General features: G+C 46.0%; 1 protein-coding gene across 4 annotated transcripts in view; it reads right to left on the reverse strand.

The window, feature by feature from the left end:
* Nucleotides 1–252: 252 nt before the first annotated feature.
* Nucleotides 253–23,854, reverse strand: part of MYL6 (myosin light chain 6) — a 69,040-nt gene continuing 45,438 nt past the window's right edge. The window contains exons 1-7 of one of the 4 annotated variants that reach the window (XM_078686253.1): nucleotides 17,890–18,015; nucleotides 17,034–17,061; nucleotides 6,653–6,796; nucleotides 6,078–6,251; nucleotides 5,458–5,535; nucleotides 4,803–4,842; nucleotides 253–566 (exon numbers count right to left, since the gene is read on the reverse strand). In XM_078686253.1, the coding sequence (XP_078542379.1) occupies nucleotides 4,814–4,842; nucleotides 5,458–5,535; nucleotides 6,078–6,251; nucleotides 6,653–6,796; nucleotides 17,034–17,061; nucleotides 17,890–17,892 (456 nt within the window). In that variant the 5' untranslated portion in view covers nucleotides 17,893–18,015 and the 3' untranslated portion in view covers nucleotides 253–566; nucleotides 4,803–4,813. Of the gene's footprint in view, nucleotides 567–4,802; nucleotides 4,843–5,457; nucleotides 5,536–6,077; nucleotides 6,252–6,652; nucleotides 6,797–16,866; nucleotides 16,895–17,033; nucleotides 17,062–17,889; nucleotides 18,016–23,854 lie in introns of those variants that run through there. The other 3 variants (XM_078686246.1, XM_078686247.1, XM_078686244.1) reach the window with 3 other exon arrangements.

Here is a 23,854-nt window from a genome sequence, read left to right on the forward strand (position 1 = left end):
AGGTACTCCGGTTAGCATTCCAGACACCAATCCCAGTCCTCATGCCACAGCTGTGCAGCATTTGGCCATGCGTGGCAGCCAAAGGCTGGGTACACTTCACACTACTCCTATAAACAATGTGCTTGTACACATTTTTTGGTGCACAACAAAAACATTTTACATTTCTCATACAGCTTCTTAAATACAACTATCACAATGCATGCGAGTTGACAGCAATCCACCATCTCAATTTCACCCAGAAAACAAATCAGGGAGTGTGAAAAAGATTCTTTATTACAGAAAACTGTAGTAACAAGTTACGAGAGACAAGATGTAGTAATTCCATAGGTCCCTCCAACCTGGATATATAACAGGGCCAGCCTCAAACGCATTCTGTGCAAGAACCGAGCAGTAAAGCAACATCTAGAATTTGTCTTGATAGTCTGAGGTGGCGAAGAGCTCTAGGTTGATAAAGGCACTGAACCAAACGTGAAGTATGTTGAGGGGCTTGGTGGTGGAAAAGTCACTTCGTAGAAGAGTGCAGGTTGGGAGGGTACTTCAGCCATTCATCACCATTCGGACGAGCTCTGTGGAAAGAAAGCAGACATGAGTGAGAAGGAGTATGGGCCACAGCTCCTCTCCCAGGAGCATGTACGCTGGAAACTAGTGGGAAACAGGCTCCCATGACGCCTGGGGCTTAGATTCCTCGTGCCTAGTCAAGAAAATCTCTCTACACTATCTTCAAAGAAAGTCAACGATGTCAGTTCAAGCTCAACTGCTGCAAGCCAGCTAGACCCAAGTCAGCAGTTTCTTCTCAGAGGGCAAGACAGCAGATCTTACAGGCACCATTAACCAGAGAGGGTCTATGGATCACTCTGAACTATCCACTAGGATTCATTGCTGTATCCAAGTACCTGCTCTGACACAACAAAGACCTGAATATTAGTTTACTGCAGATATACTGATTGTGTCCTCTTTTAATGCTGCACCTCTGGACTTCACAGAATGATCAAAGCCAGATGCAATGCCCACCCCCTACATGGCTGTTTAGAATCTGTTTCTAGAACCACCCAAAGCTAGAAATGGGCATTTCTCTTGTGCCCTCCAAAAATGGTTCTACAATTATTTATTTCTAGCCGAGATACCCAGGAAACGAGTTAGAAAGCTCTAAAAAGGAAATTTAGATGGGTTAAGGTCCCCGTGATACTAATTTTGGAAGCACAGTTTTCTTTCATTTCTCAACACAAACTTTCCATGTATAGGGTCAACCAAAAACTGAAAAAGGGTTCTAGACTCTTCCCCACCACCCAACAGGTCTGTGCGTCATGGGAGCTCATTTCCTACCACGCAAGGGGCGTCAACGAAAGGCTTGCTTCTACAGCACTAGAGGCCAGCCCAGCAGCGCACGTGCAGCTCTGCTTTCTGCAGAAAGTTCTGAAGTAATCTACAGCGGGCAGGAAGACAGCAGAGGTGCCAGTCTTGGACAGCAGGCAGGAGGGCCATTCATAAAGAGCGAAAAGGTGGCACGGGAGAGCAATGCAGTCCAGAGACAGCGTAAAGGAAAGGCTGCAGGGATAGAGTCGAACTATCAGGAACAGCAAAGCACGCGTCCCTAGGACTCTGCAGCGAGATGCTCTGATCCTTGCACCCCAGTCTCACTCTCTCATGCGGCCGAGGAGCTCATGAGAATCACTGCCTAGGGCTCACGTCATGAAGCAGCAAGGGGCGTTTCAGGTAGTTGCACTTGCCAAAGACCGGTCATCATCCACAAAATAAAAGTAATGCGAACTCTGTTACGAGAGAATACAAGCAGAAGACTTAACTGCAGAGTAAGTAATAGAACAGCAAGGAAATAAGCTACTTCAAGAATTTAGAACTTTGCTAATGGAAATGGTGTTAACGTCAGGCTGCATTATTTTGGATTTGAGAGTTCTATATCCTAAAAACAAGTTTAACAAATGCATCAGGCTGCCCACAATGCGCAGGATTTCAGGTCACACCGCATCTACTCTGTAGCAATGGACACATCTAAAACCAGCTTTCCTTAAAGAGTCACTCACTTTGGAACATCAGGATATTATTTAAAATTAACATAAAAGTTCAGTACGGTGCCTTAGGTTTCGGACACAAAAAAACCCCACAAAAAAACACAAACCACGGAGTTCTCCATTCTCTAAAGCAAACTCCAAGGGCTGCTGTGAAAAGGGGGAAAGGATTTTGCCCTTTATCGTTCACCTGCACAACGAGTCGAGAAGTGCCAGAGATGCTAGCCAGCAATAGAAAAGGTCCTTTATATGCCCTTACTCTCGTCCTGCTTTCCCTCCTTCCTTACAGGTTGGAGATTTCAAAGACGGGTGTGGGTGACAGTGTATGCCCAATCAGACCAGGCAAATAAGTTGAACAACTCCTTGGCTTAAGAGCTGATCCTTTACTTGATAAAATATGGAATGGTTAAGACTTGCAGAAAGCACAGCAGGTGGTCACTGTCCATGAAGCAGATATTTAATTTGAGGAACACAGCTGCTGCTTTTACTCTGGAGGAGAGGAGCCTGAACTCCTCATGTCTGATAGAATGTTTAAATAAAGGAGACCATCTTCCTGGCAACAGCAGGTTGCCTGTCTCACTGTCTTGGGTGACCATCTTGGTTATTGAAGATGCTCAGAAGTTATGAATGAGCGGGTCTTTCTGGATAGAGCTATAGGAGCTCTGGTCTTTATGCAAAATGTCCTCAACTGAGGAAGCACAGGGTATGCATGAAAAAAAGAAGAATTCTTAGCGGATCTAAATAAATACAGTTTGCGCCAAGAGAAGGTAACATTAGAAGATAAGTTTCTGAAAATACTAGGGGGCTCCAAGGTCAGTTCACACACTAGTAACCCAAACAAGTGATGTTACAGACAAAAAAAAGTTTTAGATTGAGGTGCAGAGCCTTCAACCAGATGACGGAAACGTTAAAATGCATCAAAAATGTTGCACTTTTTTTCGTAAGGGAAAGCATGCAAATAAGCTGGTGATTGATGGATAGCATTTGAAGGAATCAATAAAAATCCCCCATTACGAGCAGATGAAACTCTTTTCTTCACACCCCAAAGTCCATGACATTTACTATGTTTTCCTGATAGACGGCTTTCTAGAATTTCACATTAGTCTCATTTTCACATATAAATTCAACAGTGACAGGGAGGACTTAAGAATTACCCCCATCCAGCTGCAACCGGGTGAGGGGCTGTTCTTTGAGACACTAGAAGTTTCAGGTATGTAAATCAAAGAGGCCAAACTGGAGCAATCATTAGTGGGGAGGAATAAAGAAAACGCTGGTCATTCAAGCGGAAAGCACCTGCATATGTCCCACACTGCCACCAATTTCCACGGGCTGACTTTTGAGGAGTATAAAGATAAAAACATTTCAAGATGGGAAAGACGGACTGAGCTCTTGTGAGGAGCAGGCGTGAGTCAGTACCACGTACATACTCCTTCTGCAGCTCTAGGGCACTGATGACAACGAATGAGACACCTAGGACCTTCCTGCTGGTTTCAATGATACCTTGCAGCAATGATTTTCGCTTAGACGTCAATAACTCTTTAGGTAAAAGGAGAATGACAGTCCAGGAAAAAAGGTAAGACTAAGCCACTCAGAACCTGCCAGCGTGCAACCAATCCGAGTACCCAGAGACGGATTGCAGGAACCTTTTAAGAAATTCACTTCACGATTCCATCAAAGTGTAACAGGCACAGAAGAGAAGAAAAACAGCAGGACTGCAAATTGTCAGTGTACTACTGTTCCTCCAGGTGTTATGGCACATGCATGTGAAGACAGAGCAGGCAGTTCTCAGTGGGCAGTAGCAATGCCATACACATGTAAATAGGTAGGCTTGCACATAGGTAGTTGTGCATTTACATACCGAAGATGCAGTTTTGGGTCTGCCACTAAGTGGCGGCAGTTCTCTGCCTGCCAACAGGAGGCAGACTAGGCTTGCGTAAGAACCCGTTATCCGTTCAGCAGACGATACAAGGCTTGTTTAAATGCACAGTGGTAAAATGATTTTAAGATGGCTGCCACTAGGGCTTTAAGTGGAATGAAAAGACATGGGGGCGGGGGATCTCTATGAAGCTACCTCAAAGGCTTTGAGCAGTGGTACTGCCGCAGAGTTAAGATTTATCTGTTCACCGACGGTGAGGGCAAAAATGGAGAGCCTGATAGGGACCTGTCTCGGCGCCTGCTTTTTAGAACTAAGAACTGGCCCCACTTAAAGCCCTGGCTGCCACGGATCTGGTAAACAGAAGGGCGACTTTAGTGGGAGTCATGTAAAGAGAAGACTAGTCAAAGCTACAAAAAGCAGTACTAACTAACCGGCAGTACTGCTGCTGACAATGAAGTACTGGGGAGAAGGAAATTCGGATGGAGAGACAGCAAGTGTTCACATTGCTCTAAACGCCAAAAAGTGTGGCAAAATGCACAAAACATGTTATTGTTCCCAAGAGCAAAGTCTAACCTTCAAGAAGGGCGAGAGAAAATAAACTGATTTACAGAAGCACTGTCAAGACACACCTAGAAAAGTCAGGGCTACTCTTAAGCAGTCACAGCAAACGCAGATCTTGGGGTTAGAAGAACAGCACACACCTTAGGGCTCACTTATTCAGGATGGCAGAAACATATATACATTTGCTGAACACAAATGTATAGATGCAAGACTTTCTAAAGGCTTCCTTCAAGGCAGGTCCATGCAGAGACATGCTGAGAGGAATGAACAGGTAAGGTGGAGGGGGGAGAAGAAAGCAAACGGAAGTCCTTAAAATAAAGGAGTTCATAGAGGATGCATACCCCGGGGCCCATCAAGCAGACATGATGTGTCTGATAAATGCTGTGGGAAGGAAGAAATATTGTTGAACAAAATTACAGAACCAATGTCCACTTATTCACTCATATTTAAACACACTGTGTGCTCCCTACCATTGTAGGGAACACTTTTGATTCACAGTTGGATTCCTAGTGTTTATACACTTATTCACACTCCCAGCTCACAAGATTAGATTTGATGAATAACCTTTCCCAACCTCCCAAAACACGCGAACACATACAACTTACCACTGAAAATGAATAGCAAGTGTGTGCCTCACATTTTTCCCTCTAGCTGGGGTAGCTTATTAACTCATTGATGGCCTTGAACACCTTGGGGGAGGGAGGGGGGGGACGCGCTGTCCTCATAGGTAAGGAAACCTAATATGAGGTTGAAAGTCTGCATTTGAAATTCACCCCACACCCCAAAAAAACACTAACAGACTGGTTTGGAGCAGGAGATTTGTTATACTATGTTCTCAATTCTCACGTGGCTGTACAATCTGGTGTTGAAGCACTCAAAACCAAAACTGAATGTGAACTGACATGGTCAGGAGCTGGTATGAAATGAACTAGCCTCCTCAAGCCAACCCTCCCTCGAACCACACTAAAAGCGTAACAGACCATGAATCACACCTACCTTCGTAACAGACGCAGCCATTGGCGTCTTCGTGCCCAGCCAGAAGCAACTCCACTTCATCTTCTGTCATCTTCTCACCTGCACAAAGGAAAGGACAAGAACGCACACAGGCTTCGATCAAACATCTTCCAGATTAACTGTCCAGACTGCAGCAGCGTGCACAGCTTCAGACCTAGTACTTACCCAAAAAATGCACTTCTGACTCAGAAACAGCACTGGCTGGTGAGACTAGCCACCAGAGTAAAACCAGACAAAGCAGATGTTTTGAAGTGGCCCTTGCCCAAAAGAAAAGGAAGCCACCAATTTCCAGGACATGGGTCACCAAGTCTAACTATTAGCCAGTCAAAGCTCTACCCTGTAGAAGGGGCAATCCTAAAAACACTTGTAACCCAACCTTGACCCAGTCCTCCCTCGGCCCAAAAGAATGTAAAGTTAAATTAGATTCATAGGACACTTTGTAAGGCTGAAACAGGGCACATTACCTGTAATTTCCAGACGTGGGTAGCATCCTAAGCTCGGAATCAGAAAGGGGGCCCTGAACACTACAGGGGAGCCTGGGGGGTTCAACAGTCAACTGTACTCTGCCTTGAAAATGGCACAGTGCCAAAATGGCCTCTTACCCAGAGTGACCAGTACATGTCGCAGTTCAGCGCCCATCACAGAGCCATTGGCTTCTTTGTCGAAGACCCTCAGCCCCTCCACAAAGTCGTCATAGGTACCCTGGTCCTTGTTCTTCGCAATTGTCTGCAGCATGGGCAAGAAATCGTCAAAGCCAAGCATCTTGGTGTTAAGCTCTGGAAGGAGAGAAGAGTTCAGAGAAGCAGCCACCTGCTGCAGCAGCGTGCCAGGCTGGCGAGTACACATTAACAGTAGCAAACTTTAAGCAACGTGAGCGTCCAAGTCCCCAAAACCCCCCACCACCCACCTCCAGTCAGGTTTTTGTCCCACCCCAGACCTCCAATGAAGGGGTAATTACTGATATGGTCCATCTAGCAACTGTGAACAAGGCAGAGATCTCCAATTCAATGTGTGAAAAGACACTTAACAGATCATGTTACATAGAAACCCAGGACACAGCAAATTCCTCCCTGACTAAAGTGGGTCAGAGCCATCACAAACTCACACCCACAAGTAAAATCTTAGCTCCAAGGTATACCAACCCAAAAAGCAGTGACTGGGTGCTGCAAACACTCACCCTCTGATTTGGGGTTTCCCAGCACCTTAAGGACCTCTGCATTTGTGGGATTCTGGCCCAAGGCCCGCATGACGTCACCACACTGGCTGTATTGGATCCGGCCATCGCCGGTGCGATCAAAGAGGAGGAAAGCATCCTTGTACTCTGCAGAGGAAAGCAAGCGGAAAGTCATCACACCTCATGGGACCGCAGTTACAATGCGAGAACGAAAGGAGTAGAGGGAGGGGGGTCGTTAGGCGCAGAAAGAACAAATCACCCTTGTTTGCATCACAAAAAAAGGCAACCACCCTTTAAAGCGGAATGTCTGTACAGGCGTCCCTATTCGGAGACAACCTATCCAAGACGCAGAACGTTTATGGATTATGACTTGAAATGGAGACATGGAGGTCGCGGTGAGAGTTGGCACCCAATGTAAAACAACAGCAAGAACACGGTTGTGCGGTTTGTGCACATAAACGGGTGTCAACATAGAAGCACAAATGCAAAGGGGGGGGGGAGGAGAGTATATAGTTTACACCAGAAACAAACGGTCAGTGCCAAGAGGGTAAACAAAAGGTAAAAACGTATGGAAGTAGGCTGACGGTCTGGTCACAACCACCACACTTGGCAGCGTGATAACAGGTGCCCCCGCAGATTGGGGTAGTCAAACGGAATCACTGCGTTCAAGAGGCATTTACCTTATGGGGTCTATATGCATCGATATGGAGGGTCCTGGCACTTTGTTTTTTAGGAGAGGGGGGAAATTAAGCATTTCTGCCACAGAGCACGAGGACCGAGATCCTATCTGTGCAATACTGCTTTTGCACACATTTGATTCAGTACCCCAGTCCGCACCTTGCCAAAGCAAGGTCACCTACCACAGTTAAATTCCACTCCCCTCACCCTTACCCAAAATATATTTGCAGATAAACCTGCCAGGGCGTATGGCCGTAGATCCAGACAGGAAAAATAGCCTCTTATTCTAAGCCTTTGCTCACGTCAGCAGGGCGAGTAGTAGACAATGTTCTCTGCTCAAGTGTCAATTACAGGACCAGAGCCACGGTATATGCCGGTGTACAACCGGTCACCTGATTCCCTAGACGCGACAGGCAGCTGAAAGCATGCTTAATATTTCAGTTGTGCTGCGGAATCGAGTTACACATCTGGCTTGAGTGTTCAGCACTAAACTATGGAGGTGGTGGGGGGAGCCTACAAATTAAAAAGCCACGACTCCAAGAGCACGGGAAACAGCCTGCCGAGCTCCGAAACAAACATGTTAGAATATGATAAGAGGTCTTCAAAATGTTTTTTTTAAATATATTTTTATTGATTTAACAAAAATGACAGACATTTCACTCATGTGCGGATAATCTCATTAAATCACATCATATTGTTGACATATATAAATCAAGTTTGGCAAAGGTATACTTTACATAATTTGTGCTCCATTCCCCGTCCTCCTCAATTCCAACTCTACCATTGGTGAGACACAAATATCTCCTCTGTACAGATTCCATTTTGACCACTTCCTATCCCATTTCTTCGCCCCCCCCCCCTGCGATAAATACTTCCTTCTCGGCTATCATACATTTATCCATTACCTTATTCCACACTGCCACTTCCGGTGGTCTGACTCCACCCCCAGGTTTTGGTACCTATCCTTGCCAGAGTGATTCCAGTCATATATGAGCGATGAAAAACACTAAGTTGAACAAGGCGGTACCGAAGTGTGATGGCAGCTTCCCTGGAAGACATCAGCGCCTGCCTCCAGTCCTCATCCTCAATGACCCCCAAATCCCCCTCCCATTTCTCCTTCAGTTGTCTAAGCGAGTCTGGTAAGTCATTACTAAGCTTCCTGTACGTGAGGGAGATCGCTTTAGTGTGTAGTTGTCCGTCTAACAGACGATCCTCTAGCGGAGAGGACTCCGGTATGTCGTCACAGCTAGGGAAAGCTGCCATCATAGCATGTCTTATTTGCAAATAGCAGAAGATTTCGGTTGACGCTAGGCGACAAGTCTTCTGCAACTCTTCAAACCGAAGTATCTTACCCTTCTTAATCAGGTCTCCTACGGTCGAAATACCAATCATGACCCACTTGTCGAATCCCAGATGTTGACAGAGCATACCTAGCCTCTCCGAGTACCACAGCGGCGTCATTCTGGTAAGTCAGCCTGTCCAACCCAGTCTGGAATTAGCTAATCTCCATATCTGCAGTGTGTGTTTTGCGGGTCCTATGATCTGCGTTCTTCGTGAGCCAGTATATAGCGCCCCAAGGTAGCCAGCTCTGCCCATCTGATACCTATCAAGAGCACACGCCGGGTCATCCGGCGGGGCATACCTTCATCTGTTTACTATAGCTACTTGCGAGGCCCAATAATATAGTCGTATGTCGGGCAATGCGATACCTCCATCGTACCACCCCTTCATTAATTTTGGGAGCACTATTCCCGGGGCCTTGCCATCCCATAAAGTGCGCAGCTCACCCTCTACCGCTGTAAAGTAGGCATCTGGAACTCTATGTGGGCAGTTTTGTAAAATATATAGAAACCGTGGCAAAGCGAGAATTTTAAAAAGGGCTGCACGGCCAATCAATGATAATGGGTGAGATCTCCAATGTTGGACATGTGCTCGCAGACTCGTCAACACAAGGGCTAGGTTGTGGTCATAAAGGGTCAGATCAGGCGTTACAAAGATGCCCAAATATCGAAGCAGTCCTCCACAACTCGTAAGGCACAATCCTTCGGAAGACGTGGGACATTGCCATGCAGGACATACAATATTGATTTGCTCCAATTGATAGCATAACCGGAGTATTTTCCAAAATTGGTAAAAATATCAAGGACTACTTGGATAGATCTATAGGGTTTTGTCAGATAGAGTACTATATCGTCTGCGTATAGTGATATTTTATCTTCATAGTCATGTGACCATCGCAGGCCCCTGGTCATGACGTCTCTCCGTATCCATGCTACCAGAGGCTCCAACATCATAGCAAACAGCATTGGTGACAGAGGGCATCCCTGTCTGGTGCCTCTGCGGAGAGAAAATTGTCTAGATGTGTAGTTATTTACTCTAATTTGTCCCGATATATCAGTATACAGAAGTTGCACCCAGCATCCAAATTTAGGGCCCAGTCCCATTCTTTCCAGGACCTCAAACATATAAGACCATTCAATGTAGTCAAACGCCATAGACGCGTCGAGGGAAAGTATGACTGCATCCTCTTCCAGGTAGCACTTCCGAGCCAGCACATTGTTAAGACGTCGAATATCAAGAGCTGTATTTCATCCTGGCATAAAGTCTGATTGATCTGGGTGCACCAGAGAGGATATCACCGTACCCAGTCTCGTAGCAAGTACCTTTGCCCATATTTTCGCTTCTACATTATTTAATGAGATCGGTCTATAGAAACGGTAATCCTCTACCGGTTTACCATCCTTGTGTATGACGACAATGCTAGCCAGTCGCTGATCCCTGGGTAAAATACCTTTTTCCAAACTCTCTTGGTACATGCCCCACGTGGGAGGCTGTAGCCTTAAGGAATTCTATCGGAGTGCCATTCGGCCACTTTGCTTTACCTGATTTTATTTGGCCTATAGCCTTCCGGATCTCGTCATCAGTGAGGTCTGCCTCTACTAGATCCCTGTCCTCATCCGATACAGCCGGCACATCGCTTTGCGCCAAAAGGTGCCGTGACTCCTCTGCATTGTATACAGCAGATGGCGAGTACACCCCTTCAGAATAATCAGCAAATGTCTCTGCTATTGCATCCGGGCAGGATACAATCCCTCCAGCAGGTGTCTGTAATCTAGGCACCCATCTAGAGCACTGCTCTTTCCTCTCCAACCAGGCCAACATCTTCCCGGTCCTATCCCCCAACTCGAACAGTCTATGGTGGGTAGCCGTTTGCTTAGCTAACATGTGTTCGCGGGCCTTCAGTTTATATACCTCCCTTTTAAGTACTAGGCCATGCAGTGTCTCATCCGAGGGCTGGACCGCATATTCTGCCTCAAGTCGTTTTAGTGCGTCCTCTAGCTGCGTCAATATTTCTCGTTGTTTTGCTATGTATTTTGTTTTCAACGAGAGGGCATATCCCTTCATGACTACCTTATACGCCTCCCAGATAGTCTGTGCTGAAGCAACAGATCCCACATTCTCTTCCAGAAAATAACCAGTCTGCACACCAAGCTCCTCCCTGATATCCGGGATCTTAAGCAGCCATGGATTAATAACTATGGTGTGACTTGGCTGTTGAGCTCCATGCGTGAAATCTATGCCCACTGAGGAGTGATCAGAGAGGCCCCGAGTATACGTCTTAGGCCGCTTAAAGTTGCCTACCGAGGGCGCATATGTCAGGAAATAGTCGATCTGGGAGAGACTGCCATGCACACCAGAGAGGTAAGTAAAGCAAAAAAAATTTTTAAGTGCATTTCTTCAACATTAACACGCAGAAGCGTTTAACCTTAATCCTTCAGATGGTATCTCTATGTTGATAAGCATCAAAATATTTTTTTTTATAAACGTAAACTGAGAAACTTCCCTGCTTTCCCATCTCCCCATGATAATGCTTTTAGAGAACAAAGAGACAAGTTAGTTTTCGTGTACCCTATATGTGGTCTAAATTCTTATTATAGCTGGAGCTACATTAGAGGGTAAATAAATCATACAAAATATTTTTGTACAGCAAACATGCTCAACTAACATATTTGATGGTGCTATCATTAAGATCATGAACAAAAAGGAGATCAATTACCTAAAATATCTGCCCAGGATAACACAATTTGGTCAAGCAGGGAAGACGGGACAGATTCTAGATTTTCTAGTTTCACACTATGTAATTCAACCACTAGATGAGTATATTTCTCACATCAAAAGTGTTTAATTGAAGGGGTCAGATTAAAGCGCAAGTGACAAGGAGAATCCTAATTTTTATGGCAGTTTGCAGAACCCTGTCCAAGGATGTAAGAGCACCTGACAGGAGAGAAAGATTACCTCACACCATTTTTTGGCAGAGAGATTTGCTGGGCTTCACAGGATGCGGGTCGGAGGCTGTGAACTCAAACCTGGCTCTCCATGTTGTATGGTCAGCAGCTGTAGACACTAGGCCACAACGCCTCCATGAAAGCTCAACTCGTTACAGGCTAGAGGTTCCACAGGAAACTCTAGCCAATCTAGAGCCAGGCATCTGGTCCTAGCTTTCACCGGCCCACTACCATCACTCAGAAATCCACCAGTAAAAACCACTTAACTAATTATCCTATTCTCAGAAGGGACCATGCCTCAGTCTACTGAGGCCACACCGCTAGAATGACCTACCAACGTAGAACACATTACAGAACACAACTTCAAGTCAGAAGTATGCATATAAGCACAATGAACTAGAGAAGCTGCAAGGCAAATCTCACCCTCACAGAATTATAAAAACGACTGGACGGAGACATGCTGGCGGTGTCTTCAACTCACCAACACAGCCATGGGTGAGCAAAAGGCCCAGTAGTGCTCATTCGTGTGGCCTACAATCCTAGGCCATGTCTCGATTCAAAGTGAAGAAAGCCCCATTTAAAATTGCTCCTGATTAAGCGCAGTCATTACAAACAACACACAATACTGCCATGTAACATGGTCTAGAAAAGTTTTTGCAGAGCACCGCCCTGCAAAATGTTTTGAAGATGGGCCCACTCCAAAACTATATGCCTAGGATTTGGGGAGGGATGATCACAGGAGGAGGGATCATGAGGTAATTTCTGGGGTGCTTTCTGTAGCATGTAATCCACACTAAACGTGGGATTTATAAAAAAGCATCAAACAAGAACAGAATTGACCAAAAACACTACTTCCATAATGGAGGTGATGTGTGTCCCAAGGCACTCCACCTGCTGCAATTATCATGGCTGTAGCCATGAAAAGCAGGCTAGCTCATCTTCTTTCACCCCTCACCATCACTAATTTCAAAACTTTCTGAAAGAAAATGAACTACTGCACGCTGCTCCCTTTTATGTACCATGGGCACCATCTGCCCTAATGCTAGCAAGGAAAATTAGCTCCCATGCACACTTTTTAGTGTAAAACATTCATAATTGTGATGCAGTGGGACCCTGGTAAAATTTATCGCTGCACCAGTTTCACTAATGATAAGTACCGCCTTGCTGTCGTCACCAACATATATAAACACCATGGGCTCCCATCTCACATTAACCCTCTTCCTGTCAATCATGCTTCTCCCTCCCATCTCTCCACATCCCTCCCACCCGTCTGGTGACCAAATCAAGGCATTTAATCTTTATTTACCCCCCCCAATTGCGTCAAAGCTTAAAGAAAACTGGTACAGCAAGTATGACAGGTTAACAAAACCATAGTTTCATATTTTTGTTAAATAAACTTTTTTCCCCCACTTTTCCCTATACCTTCTCATAGAAGGCTGCACAGTCAGAGTGGAGATCTCTCTATGGTGAAGTATAAGGGATATTAATAGTTTATTAAACTTTAATTAATCTGTAACAAGGTGTGTGCTAATGCAAATTATTTTATACATGTATTTTAAATTAACACAATAAAAAACAGTACTCAATTTTTTATTACATTTTAATTTCTCTGAAGTGCAAATTAAAAATGAAAACCCAAGTGAAATTAAAAAAATAATTTATATTATGCATTAATTATGAAGTGATGTATACAAATAAGATTTTCTTATATCTTAATAAAAAAATATTACATTAATATACAAATTCAAAGAAGGGCTACTGAAATATTCACAATTAAATACAGGTTTACTTTTCTGATTTTTTGCATTAAAATATATTTCTACTTTTAACCATTCTAAATAATTTAATGTAACTTTCTTTCCTGTGGAGTTTTATTTTAACTACATACCTCCATTAATTTCTATAGAAGGGTCTAGAAGTACCAGGCGTTAGCCATGTGTGCTGCTGGACTTTTTAAAAGCATTATTAGTTTTGAAGCAAGTGGGCTGTTTCTCAAAGGGGAGTTAATCACATGCAGGAATATCAGTGTCGCTGGGGGAAAAACATTGATGAATCCCTTTCTTTGCTCAGTAACAACCATAACAGGAAAAAAAGCGGCAAGGGAGAAAACTGGGATACGTAGGAGAAAGAGGGAAGAAACAAGTGAGGAGTAACGAAAAGAAATAAGGATGAAGAGTGTCTCAAAATGTGCCCATAAAATACAATAGGCCCTCCCACCTGGGAACCGTAAAGCAAGGCCAAAAGAGTCAGATTTTGTAAATGTAACTAACATATATATGTAGGAATAGGAACCTCCTGCAAGCCAGAGGACTCCCCCGGGCAGCACGGTGAGCGCCTCCTCCCGCTGACAAGACAGGAAGGGCGGGACGGGCAGACTCCAGCCTCTAGCTATGCAGGGCCTCTCAGACAGGAATGCTCCCACCCCCGCCAGGCCGCGTCCTGTCGCACCAAATAAGGAAGCGAAAGCAAACCGAGAGGACCGGGCCCGCCATCTTAGGTGGGGAGGACTGCCGCTGGCCGCAGGACTCTTCAGGCTGGCCGCCCCTCCCGACGCGGGGCCCACGAGCGAGGTGATCGCTAGACCCTCAAAGGCCAGCCCACCACAGACCAAACGGGGGCACTCCTGGCATGAAGGGTTGGAGCTGCTTGAAGTTAGAGCACCCACAAATCAAGGCTCAGCGGCGACCGACTATCAATGAACACTCCCATAACGCGACTATTGCACCGATAAACCCATGGAAACTGTCACTGCACTACTCACATCAATCTCAGCATTGAAGTCGAGAAAGCTGGAGACCAATACGGGGCTGGGGCAAGCAACTCTACGGGACACTCATCCAAAGTCGGTTATAAACGGCAAATTAAGTGCTCACTCCACACAGCATAGCACGATCAGTGTACCGAGGAAGGGCCTTGCCCCCTGCCCTTTAAGGAGCCTCGGGCAGCCAGAAAGCCAATTAGTATTTGTGATAGGGGAGACTCAAGGGGTCACTCATCAAGCTCTCCGGGGTTGATCCTCATTTTGCGTTACGCCACTGTAATGAAAAAACACACAAGTGCCATCTGTGTGCCCGAGGCACTGGCAATGTAATACATTGCCAGTGCCTCGGGCACACAGATGGCACTGGTGTGTTTTTTCATTACAGTGACGTAACGCACATCGAAAAGGTGTGAACCCCAATTCTCTTTTCACATGAAGAAAATAGTTGTTCCTTAGCCAGATGTGCACATTGTTTTAGCCTCTCGCGGCCGATTAGTATCCGAGCCCCCGTGAAGCATCCCTAGTTGGGGATATTAAGTATCGTAGCAAGAACAGAACTTGCTGGTCTTCTTGTGGTGACGGTGTATACCACAGTACACGATGGCACGTCTGTCCAGTGCAGTGTCCAGTCCAGCTCCAAAATGTACGGATAGTGAATGGTCAGAGCAAGGCAGGACCAGGCGCCTAAAAATCCATTTGCATCCCAGAAACAGAACGTAGTGCCAGTCAGCATCTACATCTAGACTACTGGTTCAAAGCCATAACATGCAGCTCAGATCAGTATAAAGAGCAGTCAGGGACATAACAGGGAAACCCAAGAAAGTCATACAGCATCCCCACAGGGCACCAAAGTGTACCTTAAGGGGTGAGTTGTAGCGAACACCCTGTGACTGACACAGAACCAGTCGGGAGTGTATCCGAGGCCTTTGCACCCAGAGTGTCCCCATGGTTTGTGGGGAGATGCAAAGGATCGCCACAGATAGGGGCAGTGTCATGGCATTGTATCCCTCAACTAAAGTGTCCTCTGCTCCATGGGGGCGGGGGCAATGAGCAAGCTATGGGGCTGCGGTTCCAGCTTTGTACCAATTAGATTTTCTGTTGGCCCCCAACCAAGAAATTTACACTGCTCTCAATAAGGGATTATCATGCTCTTTGTAAAAATGTATTGTTTACACTATGTTTTTTAGTTGCTGTAAAACTGCCACTGGGATTTATTCACAGCTATATTAGACAGGGAGTCCCAAAAATAGATTTAAAACCCCTTTATCTACAGCCAGACCTGTCAATAGACCAGAAGATTGCTGCTTTAGGGTACCAATGACCAGGCCCACCGTGATGGTTAACCAATTTATTCGGAAGGGTTGACCCAATAATGCAACATATTGTTCCCCCCCCCCCCCATCATTTTGTAATTTTAACTAGGCCTGGGAAATTTTTTAACTAAGGTGAAGTAATTGTGGTAACTCTGACATCAAATTAAATCCATTTGCATAATCATAAGTAATTTGGCTTAAAAATCCTACAGCAAGAACAAATTTAGGAAGCAAGAGCAACTGCTGGTTTTCGTGGTCTGTTGGATTTAGCGCTATTTTCTTAGTGCAAAATAGCAATAAGAAATAGCACTAAATGATGGGTTATGCCTGCACTGGAGTGTAACTTTGCTGTAATTTTGCATAATTACGCCAACACCCGTTTAACATCTAAATGCAGCAACCAGTAGTTGAAAGGTGAACACTTAACCTTTGCTAAAAGTAATTACCAGTGGCTGGGATAAATTCAAGCACGTCACACATTAACCTTTTTCTAGGTAAGACCACAAGGTATGACAGATAAGCCCAAACATGGATCCCGCAGTCAGTGTGGCACTGGAATCAATCTGCACCTCACAGATTAGGCCCAATGGATGGATACTGTCTGGGGGTGCTTATGTTCTCTTCTAGAAGTGAACCTAGCCCAACAGCTCAGTCGAGATAGTTTCCCTATAAGCAGGACCATGTCTAAGTCACAGATCTAGCATATGTCTAGTATCTTACTGGGCAAAAAAAAAAAAACACAGCAGACTGAAATGTGCCACAAGCCGACACCAGTTGCTGTTAGTTAAAGCATTCCATCCATCAAGTTGTTGCTTTATATTATAGGGTATGTACTAGCCTAATAACAATTCAGCCATATTCTTACTCCTGTGGCCAATAGCGATAGACCGGTCCGCGGAACCATCCATGACAGATGTGTGGGGGTCCCCACCACTGGGGCTCTCAATCATCACCTTAAGGCGATCTTACGTTGTCATAATGCACTACAGAAAGAATCAACTTATGAAGTGTTAAAATGCACACCGAAAACAGGCACTGGACAGGGGATGACGAATGAAAACTCAATCATGTTAGTGTAATGGGGAGCACTGCAACTACACAACTAAATCACACGGTCCACAAAGAAACAAAGATGCCAGATCAGATGACGTGGGCCCCATTCTAAGCCTAAACACTTACCAGTGAGCTGGTCTGGGGTGAACTCAATCTACAGAGAGCAGAAGAAAGAAAGATGGGGGTGAGGATACAGGAAGCAGGGTGGAGGGCTTGACAGAATCAAGAGGAAAGACGACGCACCTTTCTAAACGTCACACACCACATGAAAAAAGGAAATTCTTTATACTTACCAATAATCTGGTCTTCGCCGAAGTCACTCTGTTTGGAGCAAAACACAATGGTGAGTTTACGTAACTCTTGATCTCGATGTCTACCTAAATAGGCCCTGGCGTCAATATACTATTAAGGAGATTTGTTTCACGCCCAAAGCACAACATATTAGTTCAGTCAAGTACAGGGTTAAGCTGGCACCAGTTTACGGGTGCACGTAATTAAGAGGGGGTGGGTGTTCTGCAGCAAATGAAGCAGTGAACCAAAATCCTAAACTGTCCACAGCTCGGAGCTACTACGGGTTCAGGGCAGACTTAATAGCTCTTCATGTTTTAGACAGGAACGTATTATTTGTTACTCAATTGCAAGGCCTCTCCCAAGACTAAAACTTGAAAAGCCTGTCTTACTGAGCCGACTGCGGCTTTCTGACGCAATTTAACCCCCAAATGATGATCAACAAGCCCTGCTGCTCTGAACGCAGGCCTCTATCTTCCCGTACAGTTTACGCGACTCTGCTACGAAAGCCCTTTTCAAATATTCCCTGCATTAGACACTTCCTGCTCTACATGCCACCATTACCCCAGACCCGGCATCTGTTTTCCTATGTCGGTCGGCCGTGCTCCGGTGTACTGCCCTCGGTCTTGAAAAGCCACACCCTACACTAACCTCTGAGCGCTCCCTACTATCACCAGGCCTCCGCCTGCTGCCTTATATTAATAATACACGCTATAAAGATATTTCTCTCTGGGGTGCCTTGTCTGTACAGCCTTTAAGCTCGCTAGCCTTTAAGCTCGCTGGCCTCCCTGTGCGCTCGGGGTCCCCTCCCGCCGGGCTGCAGCCCGCTCCCTAGCTCTACAGACCCCGCCTGTGTCTCACCATCTTGCCTCTGTTGCTGTGCGTTGCCTCTTCCTGGAATGCAGCGCCTTTCCGGCTGCGCGAGACCTTTCTACGGGTGCCGACGTCACAGTGCTACAGCGGAACACCTGGGAGCCAATGGCAGAGGCTAGAGCAAGCTTTGACCAGCCCGACACTCTTCTGCCTCACACCAGTGGGCGCGGCTTCCAGTGTCCTAATAGAATATCTCTGGCTCCCCCTGGTGTAAAAATCCAGAACTAGAGCAGTTATGACGAGGAGCCTTTTCTAAAGCACCATAGTTGGTAACATGGTGTGCATGAGAAGTTCACACAGCCCGGTTTTTGCTTTACATTCGGGGAATTTCTAAGTCTTCTTTAGCTCAACATGTAATGTAACGTTTGCTTTTGTATTTTTATTTATTTTATTTTATTTTATGCGATTTTCTATAGCGCGAACATTACCCGAAGGTGTCAGAGCGCTTTACAAAAGAACCAGTTGCGATACATAAGGATTTAGGATTACATGAGTTACATAAAAGATACAAACAGGAAAAAAAATTGCAAATGTAACACTCAAGGAAGAGATACAAATGGATAAACTCTAAGAATCACGTAGGAATGGCAGTGATTACAAGGGTCTACTACATATACTAGTGGTTAGAGTTATCTCCAAAAACAAATATATATATATATACAAATAGTAGATTTTCTGAGGATTCCATTTTACCAGCGATTCGGCTTGGACAAGTATATATCACATATTTACAGAGTGAAAAGAGAAATAAAAAAATAAAAAATTAAAATACAAATACCTTCGGGTAAAGTCCACGCTATATAAAAACGCATAAATAAATAAATAAATAAATAAATATGAGCTCCTTCCGTAATGACGGTGAAAAACTTTAGAGCTTTGGGTTAGAGTTCTCATGCCTGCACAAGGGAAGTGCAGAGCTCGTAAAACCCTTCATAGGGCAGTAGCAGTTTGCGCACGATCACACAGGCTGCAGCTGCACATGCAGCAACAGTGTGTTTAGCGCCTCACAGATTAGTTGCAGTGAGTTTAGGGCTAGAAATCATCACAGCCAGAGGTGTGCTCTGTTTGGAGCAAAACACAATGGTTATTTATTTATTTTATTTATTTATTTATGCAGTTTTATATAGCGCGGACTTTACCCGAAGGTGTCAGAGCGCTTCACAAAAGGAACAGACATGGAACATAATGAGAAACCTTACAAAAGCATACGTTACGATACAAAAATAATAGTGACATTTGTGATCAAACAATATACATGAGGTATTAAAAATTGTGAGCAACCAAAAATACATGAGGTAGTAAAGATAATAATGACAATTGTGAGCAAACAGAATACATGAGGTAGTAAAAATTGTGAGCAACCAAAAATACATGAGGTAGTAAAGGTAACAGAGACAGTTGTGAGCAAACAGCATACATGGGGTAGTGAAAGTTGTGAGCAGCCAAAAATACATGAGGTAGTAAAGTGACAAGTGTGCGGTTACAAGAGAGAACAAAGCATCATTTTAGGTGTAATACTGCAAAAGGTGCTAGACACTCAGGCACACAAACAAGCGTTATGTAGGCAGGGTGGCACTTGTGCAAGTATCAAAGATAAAAACATGTGAGAGGTAGCAAACCGTGTGATACAAAAGCAAAGTGGTGTGTGCATGTTACACAAGGGCACCAGACACCGGTACATGGAAAAAAAACTCCAAAGAGGCAGACACTCCAACCCCAGGAATACCCTGGGAAGGCACTTCCATGGGCATGGAAAATAACAGTAGTGGGACGTCTTCCTCCAAATACCAAGAGGACGTGAATCACTTTTGGAGGTGTCTCTGGAGGAGGAGAACTTTGAGGTCCCTTTTGAAAGCCTGGGAGGAGGCAGTGGTCCGGAGCTGAGGCGGGAGTGAGTTCCAGATTCTCACTGCGTTGCCTGAGAAGGATTGGGCCATTGTTCTTTCCTTCTTGAAAGTGGGAGGTTCAAGTAGAAGATTCTCCGCATTGCGTGAGGGTCTAGAGCCTCCAGAGAGTTTCAGTTTATTCGCCAGGTAGCGAGGAGAGGAGGAGTGCAAGGCTTTGTGGGTGATGCAGGCGGTCTTGTAGATAGCTCTAGCCTCGAAGGGGAGCCAGCGAAGGGTGGATAACATCGGTGTGATATGATCGCTTCTTTTGGCCCCATAGATGAAGCGAGCTGCTGAATGGAAAACAGACTTAAGTGGGGACAGGTGGGATTTGGGGAGGCCGGTAAGAAGAGAATTGCAGTAGTCTAATCTGGAGAGGACCAGCGATTGCACCAGGGTTATAAGGTCCTGTTCCGGGAAGAAACGTCTGATTCCCCAAAGAAGGCGCAGTTGGTAACGAGCAGATTTTGCAATCGAATTGATGTGGGGGGTTAGATTGAGTTTTTTGTCTAGAATAACTCCAAGGGATTTTGCGCTGTCGACAATGATGGGTTTAGTGTTGAGTAGATTCAGCTGATCCATCCATGATTGAACCGGGGGGGGGGAGAGAGCGAGGAGGAGAAGAGGAGGAATTCCGTTTTGGAAGGATTCAGAATCAGTTGATGAGTTGACATCCAGTTTTGGATGGAGTCCAGAGTAGAACTTAGGAAGGAGAGATCATGGGTGGAGGCAACCTTGAGGTAGAGTTGAGTGTCGTCTGCATAGAGATGGTAGTGAATCCCGGATTTGCTTAGGAGGTTTCCCAGTGTTTCTAGGTAGAGATTGAACAAGGTGGGTGCAAGTATAGAGCCTTGAGGAACACCCTGACCTACCGCCACAGGAGAAGAAAGACTGTTCGCAATTTTGATCATTTGGGATCTGTCAGAGAGGAAGGATGCAAACCATTTCAGCACAGTGCCCTCCATGCCCATTCTCTGATGAAGGATGTTGAGGAGGGTGTTGTGATTGACAGTGTCAAAGGCTGCAGAAAGGTCCGGGAGAATTAGAAGACAGGACCCCCCCGAATCGAGTATCCTCAGCGCGTCATCAACCACTTGCAGTAGGGCTGTTTCAGTGCTGCAGTTTTGCATGAAGCCAGACTGACACTTGTCCAGAAGATCATTGTCATTGATATGACGAGAGAGTTGTTTTGCTACACATCTTTCTGTGATCTTCGCAAGGAAGGGAATGTTAGTGATGGGGCGGAAGTTGTTGAGGTCCTTCGCATCAGCAGTGGGCTTTTTAAGAAGAGGGGTGACCTGCCCAGTTTTGAAGGGGACAGGAAGGGAGCCTTGCCAGAGAGAGAGGTTGATCAGAGTGGCCCAATAGGAAAGAGAATGGGTATAGAAGTCCATGGCAATGGCACTGGGGATAGGGTCAAGAGAGTGGTTGGAGGGCTTTGTTTCGCGTATGCACTTGAGAAGGGCATCTTCAGATATGGGGTCAAAGCTCTGCCAGATAGCTAAGGATTTGCGCTCCTCTGGAGGTGTAGGATGCGCGACCTGATCCACAAGTGATTTCACTTTTTCCTCGAAGAAAATAGCGAAATCGGCTGCTCTCTTAGTAGGATCCTCCACCTCGGAAGAAGGGGGGGAGCAGCTCGGAGACTTGACGAGCTCGAATAGTTTTTTAGGTCTATTTTTGGCGGAGTCAAGGAGGGTTTTGAAGTGTGCCGCTTTCTCAAGGAAGATATGCTTGTGGTACCTGGATCTTGCTGTGCGAAGCATGGCTAAATTGTCTGTGGAGGGCACTTGTCTCCATTGCTTTTCCAGGAATCTTAGCTGCTTCCTTTCCTCATAAAGGGATTTGTTGAACCAAGGTGCTGAGGGAGTGGGCCTTATCCTTTTGCTTTTGAGTGGAGCGACGTTATTGATTTCAGCTGCAAGAACTGTGAGGCATTGGGAGGTGAGATCGTCAACAGCTATGTTTGGGTCTAGCCTTGGAAGTGATAGCAAGGCTGATTCACAGAGGGGACCGACATCAATATTTTTGGCATCACGGAACCAGGAGATGGCCCTCTTGGGTTGGCCAAGAGTTATTGAGTGTGAGAGTTGAAGAGAGAATGGGATGAGGTGGTGGTCAGACCAATCAACATGGAATGGGGAAGAGGTAGAAAGAATGCCTGCTTTAGAAATAACAAGGTCCAGGATTGCACCCTTAGAGTGGGTTGGTTCAATGCAGTGTTGGATAAGATCGTTTGTAGAAAGGAAGGTGGCCAGAGAGTTCGCAGAGGAGTCTTGCGAAACGCCCCAGTGGAGATTAAAGTCACCCACGAAGGTCTGATTGTCACTTTGTGTATATTGGTCGCTGATGAAGTCCGTGAGATCCTCTATAAATGAAGGGCCACTACGAGGCGGGCGGTAAATGATATGGAATCTGAGTGATGGACGGTGTTTCAATTGAAGCTCAAGAGAAAGGCATTCAAAGGTGAGGGAGGAACTGCTTGGAGAAGCCTTAAGTTGGAGGGCGTTTCTAAAGATGACTGCCACACCTCCCCCCGTGTTGTCGGTTCTGTCATTACTAAGTATGGAGTATCCTGTGGGTACTAGGAGATCAAAAATAGAGTGAGAGGTATCTTTGAACCAGGTCTCAGTGAGGAAGAGCATGTCAAGATTGTGAAGGGTGATGGTATCGGAGATTTCAAGTTTGTGTTTTACTGCAGATCTGCAGTTGTGAAGCATACAGCGCAGCTCTGTCAAGACTGTTTTGGTGACGGGGGCACTTGGGCTCTGAAGGGTGATTGGGATATTGTACTTATGTGGGGGTGCTCGGGAGGGTTTAGGTGGATGCTTTGTTCTGACAGAGGTGATGGTCGGAATAGTGTAGATAGTGGGGTTGCTAGGGTATGTTTGTTGCAGGGGGGTGGTATTCAAGGGCTTGTGTGAGTTCAAGACGTTTGCGGACGAGAGGTTGGACTTGGCTGTATTGGGGTGGAGGGGCAAGGTGCATCTCATGGGAGGTTGAGAGGGAGTAGAGGTGCATGGATGGGTGGAGATCTTAGAGCATAAGAGTGAAATGGCAGCTGTAAGCTGGGAAATGGAGGTGATCAGAGAGCCTAGCGTATTTTCCAGTGAGAATGAGGCAGAGCACGGAAGGTTGGGTGGCTCGATTGAGACATGAGGTGGTGGTATTGGTGGAGGAAGGCAGGACGATCTCGGTGGCTACCTGCGAAACCCACGACCTTAATAGGCCCTAGCGTCAATATAGTATTCAGGAGATTTTTTTCACCCTCCCCCCAAAAGTACAACATATTAGGTCCGTCTAGTATAGGGTTAAGCTGGCACCCGTCTTCGGGTGCACATAATTAAGCGGAGGTGGGTGTTCTGTAGCAAATGCGGCTGCCCACGGCCCACACAGGGGGCCACCCTAAAAGGGGCGGCCCTTTAGTATAATTTGGGCACTAACCCACCCCCCTCTAGTGCCGGGACTAATGGAGGAGTCCCCCCCTCGCCTTAGGCGCGCTAGGCGCGTCACTTCCGGCGCGCCGGTGAGTTGGGGAGGGTATTTATGCCTCCCCAACTCGTAAGACCTTGAAGACATGGCTCTTTACTTGTCCTAACCTTTAAGCCCTCGAAATATTAGACATCTTTTACTCTGATCTCTTTCCGCAGTGCCTTGATGCCCCTGGGCTAAGTTTGCGCTTCACACATTTTATTTATATTCATTTATTCATCCTGGCATCCTCTGTTGCGCCGGGCACCCCGTCTCGACTGTTGTCTCGTGGCGTGGGCTCAATTGCGGCTAAATCTAGAGTCGTGTTTTCCTCTCCTGGTCAGGCGGCTTGGTCAGGGTTACTTGGCAGATTGAGAGGTTAGTACTATTACAAGAGGGCTATGGCCTACGGGTCGCAGAGTAATGCTCCCCCAAACCTACTTCTCCCACTCGCTAAGAACTTCAAGGCGAGTTGGTTCTCTGGCCTGGTCGGGGTAAGGGGGGCTGTGTTACATGTGGGGCGCTTGGTCGGGAGGTCGGTTGCTGGGCACGCCCCACGGGGCGCTATGGTTACGAGGCAGCGTGGTGCCTAGTAA

Source organism: Lissotriton helveticus, chromosome 1_1 (genome assembly GCF_964261635.1).
Source record: "Lissotriton helveticus chromosome 1_1, aLisHel1.1, whole genome shotgun sequence".
In the NCBI taxonomy this organism is placed as follows: Eukaryota; Metazoa; Chordata; class Amphibia; order Caudata; family Salamandridae; genus Lissotriton; species Lissotriton helveticus.